General features: G+C 33.4%; 1 protein-coding gene across 6 annotated transcripts in view; it reads right to left on the reverse strand.

Moving 5' to 3' along the window:
* The window catches only part of TDRD3 (tudor domain containing 3), a 223456-nt gene that overhangs the window by 23220 nt on the left and 177215 nt on the right, over positions 1-23021 (reverse strand). For 5 of the 6 annotated variants that reach the window (XM_082435823.1, XM_082435825.1, XM_082435826.1 and 2 more), the window contains one exon: positions 22111-22236. In XM_082435823.1, coding sequence (XP_082291949.1) covers positions 22111-22236 — 126 coding nt within the window. Of the gene's footprint in view, positions 1-11487; positions 11574-22110; positions 22237-23021 lie in introns of all 6 variants that reach the window. The other variant, XM_082435828.1, reaches the window with a different exon arrangement.

A 23021-nucleotide genomic window follows, 5' to 3' on the forward strand; every position in this document is an offset into this window, starting at 1 on the left:
ATAAGTCAGAAAGAGAAAAACAAATACAGTATGCTAACACATATATATGGAATGTAAGGAAAAAAAAAAAAAAAAGGTCATGAAGAACCTAGTGGCAAGACGGGAATAAAGACACAGACCTACTAGAGAATGGACTTGAGGATATGGGGAGGGGGAGGGGTAAGATGTGACAGGGTGAGAGAGTGGCATGGACATATATACACTACCAAATGTAAAATAGCTAGCTAGTGGGAAGCAGCCGCATAGCACAGGGAGATCAGCTCGGTGCTTTGTGACCACCTAGAGGGGTGGGATAGGGAGGGTGGGAGGGAGGGAGACGCAAGAGGGAAGAGATATGGGAACATATGTATATGTATAAGTGATTCACTTTGTTATAAAGCAGAAACTAACACAAAAAAATAAAAAATAAAAATTCCTTATCAATTATCAGGCTTGTTAATAAAAGCTGTAGTTTTAGAATTGTGAGGTGCCCCAGGAGTCAATGATCTGATCTACAAGGTACAAAATTCATCCCCACACGTCACACACAGGTGGTGTGATGGTTCTGTCTCCTTCAAGTAAGTGGTGAAGGATGCTCAGGCAGCCAACCCCACTCCTTTGTATCCTTCTCTAGAAAGTGCAAACTACCTGGGTTTTCTAGTTAAGCCCATTTCCTTTGCCATATGGAAGATTTTAAATTATTTTAAAACAAGTATTATGCCTTTCCTTAGTCTTCTATTTTCTAAAATCAAAAGACTCAGTTCCTGGAATCATTTGTCAAATACCATTATTTCCAGTATCTCCTATCATCTTGATCATCTTTTCCTTTATTCATTTTAATATTTACTATTCTGTGTAACCAGGTATTCAGAATAATATTGCATGTATGGTCTGCTTGCAACATAATACTACTATTCCCCATGATGAGCAAACTCTATATAATCATTAGTGCAATCTGACCTCGCTTTAATGTTTTTAACAGCTGCTTGATCATTCCTTGCTCATACTGTACTTGTCATCAAACGAAATGTCTACAACCTACTCCCAGGTCTATTTCATCATATATTTGAAGAGAATTATTTTCCCAACCTAAAGTTTTAAATTTAACTGTAATTGAATACATGCACTATTGAAAGATACTACTTTGGCATAGTGTTATCATTGGTGTGTTCTGAGTAACTATATAATATTAAGTCAGTTTTTCTAAAAAGTTATCTTGGTAATTTGTTTTTTTTTTTTTTGCCTAGTGGAAATTGGAGGATTACCACCTAAAACATACATGGGTGGCTAAAATGTAGTTTAACCCTGAAACTAGATTCCAGTGAAATTTAGAAGATAAAAGGAGATTCACAGTATAAGATTAAGCTCTTAGGAATAGAACTGTAGGTTAAAGGAATAGGTTGATTCTTTTTCTACTCTTTGTAAAATATTTTCTAGCCCCTTGAGAAATACTAGCTTATACCTCTTGAATATACATCTTTGCTTCTCATTTAAAAATTCTCTAAATTTTAAGAGAGAATTAAGACTGAATGAACTAAATAGTTGAAAGTTTCTTTACCAAAACCGTGTATCACATATTGAGTACAAACTTACTGCTATGATGAGATTTTTATATACATTATACAAAAAGTAAGTTGGTATCATTTATCTCTATTTACAGATAAAGTGTAAAATCATGTGCTATGATGTCAGCAAGTCTGCAAACTGAACATCAGCTCTACAACTTACTAGCTCAATGATTTTAGGCAAGTTTCTTAATGGCTCTGAACTTGGATTTGTACTTTTTCATGTATTAAGTGGGAATACTAATAATTATTTCATAGGGTTCCTGTAGTTATTAAATCAGTTAACACAGGCCAAGACATATATGGTGCCTGGTGTATATGTTCCAATTATAAGCAGGCATTGTATAGAAGGAACTCCAATCTTCACCTTCTCAATCATTTATTCTAATTTATTTCAATATGTTGGTAAAGATATAACATGTCGTCTTGCTGTTACCTAAGTATAAATTACTCTTAGTATGCTTAAATTTATGAGTTTTTTTCCCTCATGTTGAGATTTCAAAATGTTCGGTATATGAAGAGTTAGCTTTTTTTAAAAAGAAATCATTTTCTTTCCAAGCTTAGCTTCTCTTTTCAATCATGTTTGATGGTTAGACTGTTGAAGAAAGAAAAGGTATCACAAAGATTTTCTCCAAGAATAATAAGGGAGATAAACTCATTTCCATCAACTTAGGTAAAAAAAAATTAGACAGTATATATCACCTGATTTAATTAAGGCTACTAAACATATTATATTTTGCTGTAATAATACTATTTCTAGGTTTATTGAAATTCAGGAACCATGTTTTTAGTCACATGTAATTCCACACCTGAAACATCTGAGATGTTCAACAGAGGCTGGGGGAACTGATAATATACTATGGAGAATAATTTGCTTATCATCATACCCAAAGGAGAAGCAAATAAATGTTTGTTCCTACCGAATATGTAAATATTCTTGTAGTTTAAGAATGAAGCTATTGCTCCTTCTCCACTCAGCCATGGCTGGAACAATGATGGTAAGAACAAATCAGGAAGGTATAAAGTCTCTGCATTAGAGTCAAAAGATTTTCTTGGGTGTTTCAAATACCCAAGAAATAGATCAAAATCAAGTGCCTATACAAATAGATCAAAATTTACATTTTAAATACATCATAAAATTAATAAAACAAAATGGATGTGATATCATTTAGGTGCTACAGTTCTTACTGTAAAACACAAATTATCCACAATGCTTAATATGTACCTTCTGGAAAGTATTAAGGTATAACAATCAACTTTTTAAAAATTCTAAATTCATCCATAAGATTATTTGAAGTGTACTCCTTTATGCAACTTGAAACTCCTTCCCCTTCCTCTCACTTTCTCCCCCACATACAATGTAAGCTGCTTATTAAAATAAAAAGTAAGGCAAATAGATCCTCTGGACAAGAAGGGACAGTAGGCTATCAGTGATGGTGTCTATATTGTACAAGAATTGGTAAAACTGAGAATTACTAATTAAGGCTTAATGAGAAATCAGTAAGAGGACTTCCCTGGTGGCGCAGTGGTTAAGAATCCGCCTGCCAATGCAGGGGACGTGGGTACAAGCCCTGGTCTGGGAAAATCCTACATGCCGCGGAGCAACTAAGCCCATGCGCCACAACTACTGAGCCTGCGCTCTGGAGCCCATGAGCCACAACTACTGAGCCCGTGTGCCACAACTACTGAAGCCCGTGTGCCTAGAGCCCGTGCTCTGCAACAAGAAAAGCCACGGCAATGAGAAACCCACGAACCACAACGAAGAGTATCCCCCTCTTGCGGCAACTAGAGAAAGCCCGCACACAGCAACGAAGACCCAACGCAGCCAAAAATAAGTAAATAAATAAATAATTTATTTTAAAAAAAAGAAAAATAAATAAGACTAGTAAAGTTTACGGTACTCCTTCAGAGTGTAAAATGTATGATAAAATAGTCAAATTTCACTTTCATTATCTATGGATAAGAGCAGCACAGTCTCTTAAAAGCTGCACTGAAACGAGGAGGAAAAGCCTGTCCGGGGTTAAACACTAATTTATGCAAAATCCCGGTTTTGACAAGAATCCTGTCAATGTCAAGCAGCAGGTACACCGACAGCAGGACAGGCTGAAAAATTCTGTGTCAGAGCTGGGATGGAAGTCGCCAATTTATGAAGGCTGTTATAAACCATAGGATTTCAAAAGTGTGAAAGAAAATGATGGAAATTTTTATAACTTTGCAGGCATTACTATTAGCTTAAAGGGACTGCAGTTCTTTCACTTTATGAGAAAAACTAGTTTACTTTAAAAGACTTGTGGATTTTTATATTAGGGCTATATTGTAAGACTCTTAATACAAAAGTTTGTTATACTAGTAACATTCAAACAGAAAAGAAAACTTTAACAGGACATATAAAAGGAAAAAAACTAATTCAAAGAAAAAGATGGTACAAGGAAGCAGTTTTGGTTTCCTTCCAAGAGGGGTAATTTGGGATGGATACCCAACTCCTGATCTGGAAGTTCCAATCAGTAATTGCTGCGGCTTTCAAGGGTCAACAAATATCACTTCGAGGAAGTGAACAATAAGGGAGGCTGCTATTTCTAAATCCTTGAAGGAAAACTAAAGAAATGGAAACAAAAGTAATTAAGAAACTATGTGCCAGGCATTTTGATCATTTGATGACTGAACAAAATATTTATTGAGCAGCTACTATGTTCTTTAAGACAACCAAAAGATTATGTATCTTGCCCAGGTTCTGCTGGACTCTAAAATCCATGCTCTTTCCACACCTCCCAGTAGATGCAGAGGCTGAAGGAGAGAATTACCTATCATGTTAAACTTTTACAAGGCTTATATAAATAGATCAAAATCAAGTGCTTTCCATCTCATTTACATTTTAAATACATCATGAAATTATGAAACAAAATGGATGTGATATCATTTAGGTGTTATAGTTCTTACTATAAAACACAAATTATCCACAATGCTATCTACTCTGAGCACCGCCTACTATGAATCACTCAATGAGAGAATGAACTACCCTGAAATGGCTACACTATCAATAAGCAGCTACTATACTTTAAATAAATTAGTGTTAAGTCAAGAGCTTAGAATAATGTTGGGTACAACATAAGTGTTCAATAAAGTTAGCTATCATTATTCCTTCGCGAGTGTAAAGTTCTATTCTTTATAATGTCACATACAACAGTTTTTCTTTTATTGGTTTGAGTCAAGCAATTTGACTGCATTATTCTAGTGAGTTACAGAGGTTGAGAACACATAAGGCTAAACGAGCCCTGATGTGGCACTTTACATTTACAAAGTGATTTTACAATTATTGGTGTTAATAACCAATGTAATACAAAAGTGAGGCTGAGAATCTGGTCAATTAGCAACATGTTCATTTTTCTTCCAGTGAAGAAAGGAGCCCAGAGGCAATCTTCTTTACTGAGACAAATCCTACTAGCTTACCAAATACAGTACATTTGTCCTTCAATACCCATGAGTGATTGGTTCCAGGACTGCCCCTCCATATCAAAATCTGTGCGTGCTTATATACAATGGTATAGTATTTGCATGTACCTGACACACACCCTCCTGTAGACTTTAAATGATCTCTAGATTACTTATAATATCTATTACAATGTAAATGCTATGTAAATTGTTGCCTGTGTGCAGCGAAGTTCAGTTTTGCATTTTGGAACTTTCTATAATTTTTTTTTTTCAAATATTTTTGATACACGGTCAGTGGAACCTGTGGCTACAGAGGGCTCACTGTAATTGTCTTTATGAAATTCATCCAACTTAATGTCCCCCACCCTTGGTATCCACAGACATGGAGACCCTTCTGAAAAATATTACTAATGAGAAGGAAAGTATAATAAAGCAGTAAAATTCACCAATACAAATATTTACACAAGATTCTTCACATTAACCATTACATGTTCCAAGACATTTATCCTCAGAGTCTTAGATGAATACAAACAATTCTGCTTTGTATATGTAATTGGCAAGTTCCTAAATTTACCTAAGAACTTACATTTTAAATAAAGGATGTTCATCAATTTCATAATTTGATAAACCTCATAGTATTGTTTCTGTTTAATGAGTGTTATCACATTCTGTGGCATAAACTTTGAGACAAATAACTTTCCTAAGCTCTTTTAGGAAAGTTGAAAATAAGTTGTTGAGGCTCTTTTTTCAGAAATCTTTATCAATATTTTGGTATGGTAGCAATGAGAAAGGGCTGTCCACTTCAATAGCAGAACAAGAATAGTCCATGGTAGCTTATAAATTAACTCTATGATTGTTAACAGCATACGTTCTTAACTGGTTTCATATTTGGATTGTTTTATAATTCCATAGCTAGACAACTCTTTATAACTGTCATGCAAAAATTACTATGAGCATTTAAAAATTTTTTTCCTTATTTAAAACTGTGTCCATGTTAGGAAAATCTCCTTCTATAAATAGGTCAGTTAATAGAAAAGTCAATAGGTTAAGTTTTTTTTTTTTTTTTTTAAGCTTTTCTTGCTGCCTTTTAATTAATTAATTTATTTGTTCATTTTTGGCTGTGTTGGGTCTTCGTTTCTATGCGAGGGCTTTCTCTAGTTGCGGCAAGCGGGGGCCACTCTTCATCGCGGTGTGCGGGCCTCTCACTATCGCGGCCTCTCTTATTGCGGAGCACAGGCTCCAGACGCGCAGGCTCAGCAGTTGTGGCTCACGGGCCTAGTTGCTCCGCGGCATGTGGGATCTTCCCAGACCAGGGCTCGAACCCGCTTCCCCTGCATTGGCAGGCAGACTCTCAACCACTGCGCCACCAGGGAAGCCCCCATTAGGTTAAGTTTTAAGAGATTAAACAGGAGTTTAAAAATTTTCTACCTTATTTTCTTCTCTCCTTACTGAGATAAGCCACTCTAAATGAACATTTTAGTAACTATCACAATTTTTTAAACAATGATGTCTCTCACATGCTTGCACACTTGCACACCCAAACACACACAGGGTCATTGCGTCTTCGAATGTTCAAATACCTAATTAACATTTTTATCTATTTAATGTATCACTACCTGGCATGAAGATTAGCTCAAGAAGGCCTGAAACTTTTGTTAACATTCCTAGGATTATACTAATGTTACTAGCAAGAGCTTAAAACCATTTTCACAGGGCATTTTCCAATACTGAATTCTGCTGAGGTCCTAGGGCAATAATATAGTCATTATGACTGTGCAGACCTTCAAATATCAGGTCCTTAATGAGAACCTCTACTGAAAATTGGCTGAGTGGTTAACTTGTTAGTTTCTACTTCATAAACTTGTAAAGTTCTTCTCATTTTTATATCCACTTAAACTTTTCCTGCAGCTACTAAAAGACCAGAAACTGAGCATGAACTATCACAGAATGCTTTGCACATAAGTTTTACTAAGGGTTGAAAACTTCTGCTGTGAAAATACATTCTTGGTCAGCGTCTTCTCCCATTTTCTTCGGTGGTTTCTAAATCTTTACATCTCTCTTCAAAATTGTGCTCCTATTCTTGACCTCATTACTTTGAACACATGACCTGCTTTTACCTGACAGAAAAGAGTTCATTAGTGAAGAATTATTCACCTTCCTTCCCTGAAACCCAGCTTACTCTCATCCACACCTGTATTTACTTCCTTCCTCTCTTCTCTTTAGTACTCAACATACCCAAAGTCACCCAAAGTGATCGTACCCCACTTTCTCACGACAGCCTGGATTTTTTTTAATCCTTACACCTATTTTTACAACCTCTCTCTCGTTTCTTCACTCTGCCTTTGATGTAAACATGCTTGGATTTTCACCCTGAGCTCCTTTACTCCTTATTCTCTTCTTCTATCCTCTTTATCTTCACAACCAAGATCCTCTAAGTAGCCTAACCCTCATTTTCTTATGTCCCACTTACTGTCAAGAAACCACAAATTGCCATGCACATCCACCATTCCACTGAAAGTGCATTCTACAGTTATAAGAACCTGTCGATTGCCAAATCCAACAGCCACTTTTCAATTCTCATCTTCCTTGACCTTTCCAGCATTTTATACTGTGGATTAAACATCCCTCCCCATCTGCCCAACCCCTTGTCCTCCTAAGCTACAGCTACTTCTCAATGTCCCTTCCCACCCCTCAGCTGTGAAATTCCCTGGAAGTTGGTCCTTGTCTTCGTCTTTTCTCTTTTTACACACTTTTTTTCTTTTTACACACAACCTCACCCATACTCTTTACTTTTGCCTAGACTCTGATGACTCCAAAGTCTCCATCTCTTGCCTTAACTATTGCAATAACTGGTCTCCTTGCTCTCTGCTTTCACTGAAACCCATTTTCTATACCACAGGAAATAATCTCTTAAAGCAAAATCACATCATGACACTCCCCTACCCAAAATCCCTCATTGGTCCCTAGTCTCAGATATAAATATTCCAACTCCTGACTGTAACCCACCTGACTCCCCATCCTTTAAGCCACCTGCCTTTGCAGCCAGCCTCATCTGTTGACACTTGCTGCACCCAACCTATACTGCTGCCAAAATACCTCACCCTACCATGCCCTCCTACACTCTTTGCTATTCTCTCACACATTTTTTTCCCAAGCTAAGTCCTTCAAAACTTTCGAGACTCACATTAAACTTCATTCATTCAGATTTAACAAGTACTTATTGAAAGCCTTATGTTTCAGGGACTGTTCTGAATGCTGAAGTATTAGCTGAGACAAAGTCCCTGTTCTCACATTGCTTTCACTTAGGGGTTGGAAGGAGGGGCAGGATATGCAGAAAATAAAGCGGGCAAAGGGGATAGAGAGTTTGTGTGATGGGGCATTGCTGTTTTATAATACGATAGTTAGGGAAGGCCTCGCCTCTTCTATGAGTCAGTTCCTGACTGAGTTAAACACTCTCCATCTATGGTGCTTTACTTGCTGGGCTCCTCTGCTAGTCTGACTCTTTTAGTGTAGAGACTGTGCATCTATGCATTGCCATTGTCCGGCATGCAATTGTTCTAAAGAAATGTGTTGTGCTGGACACTGTTCTGGGTGGAGAGATAAAGTCACATAATAAGTGTTTAAAAAGTTTTTTGAAACAGATTAAAATATATTTGAAATTATAAGTTAATAAGAAAACCTCAAAAATAAAAATATCACTTTACAGTTAATATTTTAATAGTGTATCAAAAACTAAAACAGGAACAAAGAGTCAAACAAAGTATCATAATTATATACTAACATATTCCCAAAATTATGAATGTTAAGTAAATACCGGCATACCTCTGAGATATTGCAGGTTTGGTTCCAGACCACTGCAATAAAGCAAATATCACAATAAAGGGAGTGACACTAATTTTTGGTTTCCCAGTGCATATCAAAATTTATATTTACACTATACTGTAGTCTTTAAATGTGCAACAGCATTATGTCTAAAAAAAAAAGCACATACCTTAATCAAAAATTACTTTATTGCTAAAAAATGCTAACCATCATCTGAGCCTTCAGCGGGTTGAAATCTTTTTGCAACAGTAACATTAATGATAACTGATCACAGATCACCACAACAAATATAATAGTAAAGTTTGAAATATTGTGAGAATTACCAAAATGTGACACAGGGACACAAAGTGAGCAAATGCTGTTGGAAAAATGGTGCCAGTAGACTTGCTCGACACAGGGTTGTCACAAACCTTCAACCTGTAAAAAATGCAGTATCTACAAAGCATAATAAAGTGAAGTGCAATAAAACAAGGTATGCCAGTACGGATTAAATAAACATTTCATAGGAGAAATGTATTTTGCTGTGCATTTGAAAGCACTTGGGAGATACTGAATTCTGAAGTGTTCTGGGGACAGTGATTAAGAGAGAATTTTGCAAGGAATTGGAAAGTAGGTTGTATGGACAGACTGAATGAAGGTGGTAATTTGTATAGGTAAGTCTATTGGTTTAGTTGTAGGAGTATTTCATTTACTAATTATAGACAGGAACAAGTTCAAAGATCATGGTATTTTATCATGGAAAACCATAATCATGTTGTTGTTAACTTCACTGAAGGCAAAGGGCAAAATCAGAAAGAAGTTATGTTTTTATTCATATTTCTTTTTTTAAACTCCCATATTTTCAGATCCTTTTTGCAAATTTTAGGGATTTTTTTTAAGACTAAAATTCCCTAATCATGATCAACTTTCTTCTTGCTAATTTTATTTTGCTTGCTGTTACTTTTTCAAATAAAAAATGTAATACAAAATTATAGAAAGTTTATAAAATTGAAAAATAAGTATATACACATATACAGAGTCTGTACATAATTCTACTACACTAAAACAACCACTACTTGGAGGGCATTCTCAACTCTATAAATTGCTTTCATTCACTCATCATAAATATTTCCCATGATTTTACAGCCTTCATAATGATCTTTTATCACAATTGTAAAATATTTCACCCAGCTGATGAATGCTTTATTTTACCATTCTTATTGTTAGGCATTTAAGTAGTTTCTAGTTTTTCCTGTTATTGCTGCAGTGATCATTGCTCAAAAATTCACTTATTCCTTTGATCTTTCACTAGCAGAGATTAACAACTGTGGGATTATTAGTTTAAAGGGAATGAACACTTTTAAGGCTTGGAAAAAAATCAGAAAGATCACACCAATTTACACTGCCATCAGCAATGTATAAAAGCACTCGTGTCACTGCATCTTTGCCAGCATGAACGTTATCATTTAATTTTTTTCCCATTAATTCACACATTTAACACTGAAGTTAATTGTTTCAATTTGCATTTGATTGCCACCAGAGTTCAATATTTCTAATTTTTAGTTAAGAAAGATGACACTGCTACTTCAGCAAGAAACCATATTGAGCATAAGTCAATGGTTCAAGGCTGTAAAAATAAAATAAAATAAAAATTTTAAGAAAGTTAATCTAATCATGACATGAGTAACTGTTACTGTGCTCCATGGTAATTAGGCATTAATGGCAAGCAGTTAACATAAGGGGCTATTATTACTATTATTGACACATAGCCAAATCAAGCATTCTTAGATTACGTGGGAAGGTTGGATCAAGTAGAGCTATAAGCTCTCGTTATGCCCTCTTAAAGATCCCTTGATCTGAAACCAGATGTGATGCAGAAGGCAAATTCTCTTTCCTCCTTAGCTCCATGCAGGCTCTATCAACTGAGCACCCAGTAAAGACAACAGGTGTTATAAATTTAGTTTGACTGAGGGTAGGCTAGAGTTTACTGAGAATCAAAGATGAGGCCAAGTCAGATATAACTCAAAGAGCTGAAAAAGAAATGGCCACTAAATCCCTTGTCTCCTCTCTATGATTATTCCTCAACTTAGGATCTAGCTTATCAGTGAGATTTCAGAAGAACTTTTAACTCTGAACTATTTCCATCTCCTTTCCCACAGAGGAAAAGAAAGGACAAGAGACACAATCATATTCCCATTTACCCAATCAACCTTACTAACTAGTGGAGAAGCGATCTGGGTAACACGATTTAAGGGACTTCTGCCAACACTGTGCGAACTTCCATGCACTGGAGATTTTTCGACGTTTCTAAGTGCACAATTCTGAGAAGATTAAAGAAGAAAGGTGAGAGTGGGAAGGGTAAAAAGGGGCAACACATCCACACTCTATAATGAAGATTAATTTAACCAGTCTGGTTTAATATTCTTAGAATACTTAAGTCTGAAGCATGCAGAGGACAGGAATAAGAGTTCCAATATGGAGAGGATACAGGGAAAAGCAAAAGGAGTTGTCATTTTGGGCTGCTTAAGAAATGCATAGCCAAGGATACTAGACTACGGAAGAACTGGGAAGAAGAAGGCCAGGTTATGATAATAAAATTTTAAGTTTCTATAGACCTTGGGAGTTTACAAAGCACATTTCCTTTGATCATATTACTTAATCCTTACAACAACCCTGTACTGAAGCTGAGACCCAGAGACATTAAATAACTTACCCAAAGTCACATAGGTAGTAAGTGGCAGAGCCAGGACTCGACCCAGGTCTTCTGACTCCTTCTGTGCATTTCCAGCTCCCCTGGAGCTGAAGCAGGGGCAAAAAGGGAGGTGGAAGTAATTTGCCCAAGACTAGCCCTGCCCTCTCCCCTTCTTTCAAAGGCCAAGCAGAGCAGACATTTCACTCTCTCAGTGACCCCTTTTCATCAAATTCTTTCAGGATAAAGCACACAGAATCTGAAAATGTTTCTCAGCCTTGGGTCCAAGAATGGCAACTGGCAGTAGACAATGTCAGAAGTATTTTTGCCATTTATGTGAAATTTATTGGAACTTCAAAGAATAGCAATTATCATTTCAGAAAGCAAAACTTGTTCTTATAATTGAAATTATTTAAAGCAGTTTGTTTAAAAATTTTTTGTTTAGCAGTTTAAGTCAAACCTTTTAAATTATACCATTATGAAAATTATTTTGAAAAATGCTTAAGAATCAAGATACCAAATCTACATTTAACCTACTCTGTGGTCATTTTTTTTCCTATCTTAAATATCTTCCCTCAGTCATTAATTTCATTAAAGCAATTATAATCATTAGAATGAATAGAATATTCAGTCTTTTCATAGCCAATTTTAAGTATTTTCAATAAATCAATAGGAAAATGTGCATATCATCTTCCTGAAATTTAAATCTTATATTCATTTCTAAATTATATCTAAAATGTTCTTATTGTAGCTTTTATAAGTAATTTTCTATAAAAAAAATTTAGAGTTCTCAGTCTCAAGTTTTTTGTAACATTCCTTAATTTTTCTTAGGGAATTATAAATTTTAAACACATTCAATGAGAATTTTTCTTTGCTTTGCTTATTTCCTAAGAATACAAGGATACAATTTAAATGGACTGGGCATGTGACCAACGTTTTAGCATTTCTAGATCATTTTGTAATCAGCTCCACTACATCTCAGTCTCTAACAGTCTTTCTATTTATGAGAACTACTATCAGTAAGGCCAACTGCTTAGTATGCATTAACACTAATCAGGGCTCATAAAAGATCAACCAGGGATATCTTTATTTGTGCCCAAAGCTTTTAGAGGCTTTCTGAACTACTACTCTCAAGTTCTTGATCTGTCTCCCTTTTCTATTTGCTTTAAGACTTCAATTCCATATTTTAAAAATCTAATTAAGTCTAACATTCGTTTGAGTACTGATGGTCAAATTCAGGAATTCTTAATAAGATTCATATTAACTGATCACTTTATAAGGAAAAAAATACACTAGAATACTCTTCTCCACATTATTTTAAGCCTTATTTATTCACTTAAATCTTTTCAAGATAAAATGCTCATTATATTCTCCTTAATCATTCATTAAATAGTATCAAAAATGGCTACCAACATTAAAAAAAGATAAGTCCATAAATTTTAGAATTTGAACCATATAGAAACAGAATGAAACTGACTTCTAGTATCTTACTTTGTATAATAAGCTCTTGGGTAAGCATGACCAGGAGGGTTGAGCCTAATTTCCCAATCACATGATCTGGGGGAAAAAATGAGCACACTTCAGGCAAAATAAAAATTCCAATAAAAAGTTGTTAAAGTTAATACTAGTTGTCAAAAGTCAACTTTGGCCTTCCCCACTTCCTTCCTTCACACCATACCATTCATTTAACAGGCATAACAAAATTATAATCAAGAACCATGACAACAATGGTTCCCAGACTGGAACCATGCCAGCCAGATAGAGGCCTTATTAATATTTATTATGTGGCTTCTGGAAGGAAGGAAATTTATCTTCTACTTGTCTTATATCCTTTTAATCCCTTGCGTATATAGACCAATCTATTTTCTGAAGTAGCTTTGTTACAAAAAGCACTCAGAATACTTGTGGAAAAACTATCATATTAAACTGTTACACTCAGGCTTCATGTCTGAAGTAATAAGGGTGACCACTAGGACTACATTAATCATTCAGCAAATAACTACTGACCTCTTTCCACTGTTTCAGCCACCAAGTCAGTTCATATGCTCACTTAAAATCAAATCCCCTCAAGCTCTAAAACAGATGGTACTTATAGTATACATCTACTGCTTATTAATAGAGTTCCTTTGCACTTTCACTAGCTATTATCCAACCATACATCCTGCCCTTGTTTATAATTATAAGTGCCTGGAAAGGATATGTTTCTTAAAATAAGAATTTTTTCCCCTCTAGATCTCTCAAGTGAACTCTGGAGTTAGATCCAAGATTATCAATTCGTCTTAATAACTGTTACAAGGAAAATGAGAGATCTTCTGATCTCTTGAACAGAAGATCAAGAGCAGTTAAGTTTAATAGTTTGTTTCCTCTGAGGCTTTTAACAAGCTTTTAATTAATTGAAATAATACTAGTCAAAGGCTTGAGAACACACTAGCCTATTAGTAAAGGAGCAATACAAATGTTGAAGCAAAACAGAATTTTTGGTATTTTAGGAGTCCTCTTCTTCATTTAAGAATGCCCACACACTCAGTGGAATTAACTTGCTTTGATACTTTCTTTTGATTCAGTAGTCAATGTCAGTTTAACAAAAAAAAGGATTTCAGATTTTGCCTTAGACTAGATTATTGGAGAATAACAAATACAATACCCAAACAAATGATGACAATGCCTTGCTGCTGAAACACATAAATATCATGTGGGTTATTAGGCAAGAATTACAGAAAAGAAACAGCAATATTATAAAAGCTACAATGGGAGTTTTCATGAATGAAAATTTTAAAAAGTTAATCCATAAATGTTTCTAGAATTAGAGTTAAGTTAAAATTAAATTAAATGACCAGTGAGTTGTGTATAATTACATGTAAAAGAAGATCTCAATTTTATTTTTATGTAATAAAACACTACTACTAATGGCATAAGTACTTAGAAGGGACATAAATTTTCAGAAGTATATTTTGTCCTCTATTCATAGAAAGGTAAAGAATCATGGAACATGTTTGAGGAAAACTTGCCTTTTATATATTTAGTCTCTATTTATAACATAAAAGTACAATATTATATTATTAAGAAGAAGTCTGGAACATCTAAAACAATGTTTCTGAAGATAAATCTTAACCCTATTTTAAAAATGTGAAATTTGAAAACCAGAAAGAAGAAAAGAGCTACGATGTTTTTCAAAGTACCTCCTGTAGACTTTCTATAACAAATTTTATACAGGAAAAAAAAAAAGGGTCCCATGAGCAAATAAGTTTGTGAAGCAATAAACACTATATATGTCTCTCTTGGAGATTTAAAATACATATTAATCTGTTACTGGCTCAAAGAAGTCCTATAATCAAAAAGTATACTTAATTTTTTAACCTAGCATTTCCAAATTTACTTAACCAGGAAACAGAACTAACCCTGAGCTAGATGGACTAGGCATGAAGAAGTACGTACAAAAAAATAATAACTTTTTAATTCTTATGATGGTCTGAGCTACTTAACTAGAACCTTATCATTATGTTTACTCTTAACAAACTATATGGTTTGTTTTTTTTTTAAGGCAAATAAAATGTACTCACTGTTGCAGAACGTCCTGTCCCTTCTGAATGGAGCTCTCAGCCACGACAGGCCACTACTAAGGGAGTTATTTCAAACTAAGGTGTAAAACTCTTGCCAGTATTTCCCAAGTTTAATGGAACTGAAAGCTATTAACACCAGAGTGTTTCTCACAAGGAGACAGATCAACTCCACTCTTTTTCTAGAGGTGTGATAGTGAAGCCTACTGCACATGATTCTAGAACAAACAGCATAGGTCCAGTAAAGTTCAGGAAATTAGGATCAGTAGGAAGGGTAACCAAATACATCAAGAGATACCACCCACTAAATGTGAAAAGAAAATAAAGTTTAAAAAACAAAGTCAAAAGGATACAATGATGTTTAAGAAATAGAATGAAAACACAGAGAGATGACTAATAAATAAGGTGACAAAAGCAAGAGTATAGAAAAACACAAATGACCATGTAAGGTTAAAAAAGAAAATGGACAACTGACGATTCATTATGGTACGCAATCAAATATGTATCATAAGTCCTCTTCTAGCCTATCACCAACAAAGTTCACAACCACTGACTTTAGAATTGGAAAGATGCATTGTAGGAGCTCCATCTGAAAGGGAATAAAGTCTATGGTGCAATAAGCAACATATTTTTCTGCCTTTTTAGGTATAGCTGGAAGAGGCTCAGAAATTCACTAGAAACTAAAACAGAACTGTGTGCACTGGTTTTTTTTTTAAATTCAAGAAGGATGCCTCTTCAGATTTATAAAAATCTTTAAAACATACTGACATGAGTGCCTAGTCAAGTCACATGCCCAATATAAGATTTTAACATCTTTGGGAACAAGAAATAAAACAAAACAAAAATATTCCTCAGATTCATTTATTTTACTACTTTATTTCCTGTGCAATGAGTATATTAGCAAGTCTTCTGCATACATATGTGAAGGAATGGTAAAATTCAGTGCAGTTTGAAATTACAGTTTTAAAAATCTGGGTTAAGTAAAGTAAATGAAAAAATAAAATGTACACTTGAAAGAGAACAAACCTTGGGTCTATTAAATCAAAAATGTCAAAGGAAAAAATAAGTTCATCTGACAATCCTAGCCCCCTTCAGCTGTAGATCATACCCAGGATGCCTCCTTAAGACTACTTTGAAGAAAAAATAAAAATTATACAACATTTAGCATAAATCTAAAGCATCTCGAATTTACTTCTCAATTGACCAGCACCATAATTCAGGAGTCCATCCTTTAAGTTGCTATTAATAAAGGGGAGACTTAGAAGATAAAAGATTAACATAATAGCTACTGGTATTATTCATGTACACAAAAAAGATTTTTCAAACAGTTATGCTAACTTGATTATTAATATTTAAATAATATAAGGCTTAAATTGTTTTATGAATTGTAATTAAAGTTAGAAACAAATCAAAAAGACAGCACATCTTAGGTAATACCCTACCATGTTATTTCACTTTGGGAGTTATTTTACCTTCAGTAAAAAGGAACATGAAATAATAACATGATGTACTTTCATTGCTCAATAAAGGAAAACTCAGATTACCCAGAAACCTTTTAAAGATATTTTTATATACAGTTCCTTTGAATAGATTACAATACATTAAATTATCAGATAGCAAAATTCAAGCAGTACTTTTGTACAGGTTCTTAAAATAGCATACTATTTTCTTAGTATTAATTTAATGGTGAAATAAAATGTCTCTTGAATAATATAGCCCGGTCAAAACTAGATTTCGAGATTTTCATAATAATCTCTTAGGTTCCATAATAATCTCAAATTCACAAACTGAATTTGGGATTCAGGAGGTAGATGTCAACAGTATTTGATATATCAATGTATATGGCATCATTTATGAATGAATCATCTCTCCCTCTATGTCAGAAGCTTTCATATCTCTAGTAAAGTCCTTCTGTATAATCCACAACCTCCTGTGGGAATTGTGAAAAGCTGGGTGACAGATTAAGAAATAAATAAAGCATATCAAATACAACCAAACTTTATTAAAACAGAGCTTAAAGATATTATATGGAATCCTCCAAATTCTATCACCCATAAGGTGAAAATTATGTTCTTAAATGGGGCCAAACTAGCTGTACAGTTTCCTTTTGATTTACTCTGTGTTTATACTGCAAAAGAAAATAAGCATTGCCTATATGGCAATCTCTGAAAGGGAAGTGTCCCAAAATATGTATAGTGGAAGAAAATGTATTTCAGTATTTCACTGACCTTACGCAAATTATGCTTTTAGTGCAGAAATTTAAGTATGGTAAATTATACCCACTAATTCATTTAAGAATTTATTATCAGAAATGAAAAACCTTCTGGACTATGATCAAATAGGTGCCTGCGCTTTTTACTGGATACTAATTGGCAGAACCTCACTGTTACATAATTCTAATTTCCCTTTGAAGTTAATGGTTTCTGTAACAATTGTCCTCCTTTTAATATTTATTATGATCTTTGATATCAAATACAAACTAGATATAGCCTAACTTTATTACTATATCATTAAAATTACTAACATGACCTTGTTCTAATACATTTTAACTCATTAATTTACATATCACAACTCTCAATCTCCTTCCTCATTAAATAGGTTAGGGGGTTTTGGGGGGTAATATGTTTCTCTTTAATATTTTTATTAGTGGTAGAATACTTTATGTTTTTTTCTGAACATTATTTGAATTTGAAAAGGTAATTTTCAAATGTGCTTCCCAGGATGTCATTATAAAATAAATTTTGCACAAAGTTACTTCAAAAGTAAAACTTGAAACTGATAGTTCTTTTTTTAAAGTACGCTAAAACTGAAAAAAATATACATTATAATTATTTTTAAAAGAAACCCAAACCCACCTAAAAAGAAATTTATTTTTTAAATCAAGTAGATAAACAGGAAATTTTAAATAGATAAAATTCATTAAATGACACTTCTTTCTTCTGTAATAATTTTATCTTCAAATAAGGTGAAATAAAATAAAGACCTAAACATTATTTAAATTAAAAATCAGTAAACAACATTTTTCCCACTTATATCTTGCTTTAAAGCTTCAAGAGGTAAGAATGAACACTCCCATGAGATATTTAAGTTTGTTTCACGTAACTGGAAATATAACTTTCTTCTAACTTTGTGGGCAGGACTTTTGTGTGTTTTGAGTAGTAACATGTATTCCTCACCCAAAACAATGTCTAGCACCTAACATACATACAATGAATATTTGTTGAATAAATAAATATGCTACAGAAAAACATTTAAGGTAGGTTAAAAGACAATAACAATCCATCTGTCACTTTCCAGAATTACTGCCCAAGATGATGTGTATGCTAAGGTCTTAGAACTAACCATTATCGATACAATCATAATTTTTCTAGTTGGAACATTAACTGAACAAAGATCATTTCCTGATACTATGAACCTTTAAAAAGAAAGTTTAGAAATCAGCATGTTCTAAAACATTTCTTGGGATATAGAAGTCTCAGTGGCATACAAGTCATAAATATTCTGGGAAATCAGGACTTGACACTGTCTTTCCAGGTTTAGAAAAGTGATTCAGAAGCAACAACACTCTAAAAACACAAAAGATTTGTCTGAGCAGCAATGCCAGGGTATTTTACAGTAATTCCAAATTGCCTGTGGCATCTTTTTACTGGTTTCCTGATATTAGTTTTAGAGTTAAAAAGAATAAATTTGAAAAGCGCCTGCAGGAAACACAAATAGGTTTCCTTTGCCCCTAATGTTTTCTCATACAGTGATCAGAAATATAAAATAATATTATGGTTTTCTCCCTACATAGTTTTACACATAATATGAGATTCCATAATGCTTCATTTACTTTGGTAAAATAAGGAAAATCCTGCAATATACAAAGAACATTTAAAAAAAAGTTAGAGGATTTATCCAGTTAAGAATGAGCTGTGAATCTCACATTAATATATGATAGAGAGTTTACTATAATAAAGACACTAAAATTAAGAAAGAATATTTTACCATAGTTAAAAGATCCAGGTTTAATCTAGCTAGAAGAAAAAAATCAAGTATGATATAACATAACAAAAAGTTCAGTAGATCATTTTGGAGGAAATAAAGTATTTAATCATAATCAGAACATATATTTTTACCATCTAAAATATCATCACTGAGTATGTTCTGGAAGTAAAAAGGTACATCCAGATAGAAGGGGAAAATAGAAATTTGTCTACAGACAGATTTAAGGCAATTAGTTCTTAAACTTCATGAGAAAAATATTAACAGTTAGATTTAAACTATTAACTTGATTTTTATTTTAATTTTCCATATAAGAGACTATTTACTTAGTCATTGAATCTCATTTCATGTTTTTTATTTAATAATTTATCCTTACACCTTTAAGAGACAATACAGACAACTGATTTCTATAAAGATTTTTGGTTTAGATGCAGGCTTCTTGGTTATTTTTCCTGCAAACTATTAAAAAAATTTCAATGAATGATCATTGCCACATTTAGGAAAACAAGAGGTTTTCCATAATCTTGTGCCAATAACAAACATAAACCTTAATAAAATATACAAAATCATTTCATAATTAAAAACAGTAATGTACATATGTAGTGCAAGAGTTAAAAAAAATTAAAAATTACACAGTCCATAGTGTGAGTGAATAATTGTGCTAAGGCTTCTAACACCTCGCTATACCTTTGCAGCTCTTTAATTTTTCTAGTATGACTTATCAATTAGAGTTACCTTCTTATTGGTATAGTGAATGTTTTGCTTTGATTAAAACTTGTTACAATTCCCAAGTTACAAAAACAAAAAGTGCTCATAGACCCCAACATCAGCACTCTCAGAGGATAAGAGAACTCTACACTAATTCTATGTTAAATGTACTGACAGCCACATAGATTGTTTTTCTTCAGAGGCTTTTTATGTATATGCACACATATGTATTTTTTTTTAAATGGAGATGGGTTAAGATATGTTAAGCTGGTGGCTTCTATTTATCAAGAAGGAGCTGCTTCTACAACTAAGTCAATTATTCACACAGATAAGGAAGAAAGGATGATCTTATCCTCAATAACACTGTTCATGATCCAAAAATATTTGCTATATTAATTTATGCAAAATCATAAAACATCAACAATCACTTGGTTACTTGTAAATAGGAGAAAAGAAATACCAGAATCTCCAAAATATTTAGTAATACTATCCTGCTTCTACCTGAACAATATTTCACGTATCTTATGAAAGATTTTTAAGTTGACTGCAGAAAAAGTAAATAGGTAAAAAAAAAAAATAGCACAATAAAGCCTAGAAGAGTATTCACAAGTAGGCAGGGAGAATACGAAAGTATTGCTGTGGTTCAGAATCACTACGTGGGCTGTCACGTGATAAATTTATTGTCCAGCTAAGTTTACAAAGACCTAAAATCAATAATAAAGCAATGAGGGCTATTAAGGGGAAAAAAGGAAAAGTCACTGACTGTAGAAAGAAAATGATCACTTCAGTACCAAACACCTCTGAATGGAAAAGCTACAGTGAGGAATGAGAAATGTGCTCATCAGTTATGTCCACTCTGGAACAGAAAGAGGCAGTAGAGAAGAAACAAAGTAAGGAAACTTAAATTTTTCTTTAGGAAGAAAAGAATAAAATTAATCTTTTATTAAATCTCCTAAAAAAACACTAAATGTAAAAATTTAATTTTGACTCTGACTGTAATGGCCAAAAACACTGGGATCACATGATGAATAGCAAACTAGGGTTCAACTTCTAGAAATACAGACTCAATAAATACTTTTACCATCAAAACTACATTAAGATGTGAGTATTAATGAAAAAGAGAATAAATGAAAAGAGAATAAAAACAGCCATCGCATGGGAATCAAAAGGGCAAAAGATATAGTTACATCAAGTTTCTCTAAGAAAAGATATAAATTAGATATTGATGGTATTTCAGTCTTTTAGGGAAAAAGCAGCTAAACTTTAGAGAATGAGAGTGAAGGAAAGGATCTCTTAAACGTATGAATGTTGCACTGTAAAATATGAAACAATAAGCTACCTAGAAAATGATCATTTTTCTAGAATAAAAAGGTAAAGAATAAAGATCTATGGACCCAAATATGATTGCTGCTACTAGGCTTTTTGTTGTTGTTTTATTTATCTTCTTCTTTGGGGAGGCGAGAGGGAGTAGTGACACAGAGGTCATGACAGAAAAATCTAGAAAGACCAAAGCGAAACTAAACTAAAAGCAGCTCATGAGAATGTATGCTTCAATGATGAAGGCTACTGTCTAGATGATATAGTTTTCTAGTATATTTTTACATTTTAGGGAAACAGCAACAAATTAGGCTTCTAGTGATAAGTTTATTAACAGCTATCCACAAATTACAGAAAGGAAATAAATTTTTAAAAAACTTTATGAAACAAATTCTAATATGCCTTGTCCTCCTGTTTTTGCCTAAATGTAGCTGAGAATCTATCTATGTAAAGTCACATAAGTCCTGTATAAAATGGACTCCATGAGGCCAATACAGTCTAAATTACATCAACAAAATCATCACAGCTTTGACATAACATTTGGCAACAAAATTAATCAAATAATTATTAAACAAAGATATTTAAATTTAATCTGCATATACATATATAAACATATGTGTAGTAAATGGAGTATGAGTTCATATATAATTTAAAGTGTTTTTCTTAATTTTACATGTAACTAAAATAATAAAGAATATACATGTATCCAACAGAGACTTAAATTTGACAACTGCTGGACATAATTTAGTCAAATTTAAAGTAACAAACTCGGAAAGAACAAAATATGCATAAGAACCCATAAAAACATATACACATTTTTCGCCAACATATAAATAAGGGCACCTATTTCCAAAGCATAACATAACAAAGCATTATACAAGAGAAGCAATTGCAATGCATTCATTTTTACTGTAGTTCAGTGTAATTATTAAATTAAAATCTTACTTTAGGAGTAGCTGGTTTTAAGCAAATTCAAAATATTTTTCCACTGGCAAATTTCATATTACTATGACTAATCTTTTAGAGCTATGTATTTCCTTCAAAACAGCTTATGCCTTTGTACAGAATTTGGATCACGTACCCATGCCTCTGTCTGAATGGGCCTGATGTTGCTTAGTAGCACCTCTTCATAGTTTCCATAATCAATGAATTTAACAACTGCTGTCATACCTGAAGAATGAAGAGCTTCAACTTCTGCTCGGTAAAACTGAGGAGACAAAAAGGAGTTTTAAATATGACAATCAATATTGTCTACAAAGGGTGATACATGATGGAAATGTAAATACTCAAAATGTTACAATATTTGTATTTTTTGAAAGCTCATTTTTAAAATCAATTTTTATTGAGACACAATTGACGTATATCATTGTATTAGTTTTAAGTGGACAACATAATGATCTATGTATATATTGTGAAATGATCACCACAATAAGTCTAGTTAGCATCCATCACCACACATAGTTACAACATTTTTTTTCTTATGATGAGAACTTTTAAGATTCACTCTTAGCAACTTTGAAATATACAATATTTTAAAGAAAATAATTTTTAAGAGAATAATATTTTTAAGAAAGAAAGCTTACCTTTGGATAATCATAAATTGGCTAAGGAAAAGAGAGAAATTCTCTCAGCCATGTGAGTTCTGACATACGTATACTGAGCAATAGTAAGATTTCAGAACTAAGAGGGTCAATAGAGAAGAACATTCACATGCTAATGGGTGTAAAAAGAACTAGTGTTATGTTTTGTTGTTAGCCATTGAAGCCCTTTGACTAACACTGGTAAGATGATTCTTATGTACTAATCAGAATATTTAAGTATGGAGCAATGTATTTAAAAAACAGAAATATATGACAAAAAAAAAAAACCCAAAGTAAAAGGCTCATTGTTGCAGTCATACAGACAGCTGTGGTGAAGGAGGGTCTTCAGGTAAAAAGTAAGCACATTACTTATATCCAGGATTTATAGGATTTGAGACACTGTAAGACCGGA

The sequence above is a fragment of the Balaenoptera physalus genome (genome assembly GCF_965194825.1).
Source record: "Balaenoptera physalus genome assembly, chromosome: 18".
NCBI lineage: Eukaryota > Metazoa > Chordata > Mammalia > Artiodactyla > Balaenopteridae > Balaenoptera > Balaenoptera physalus.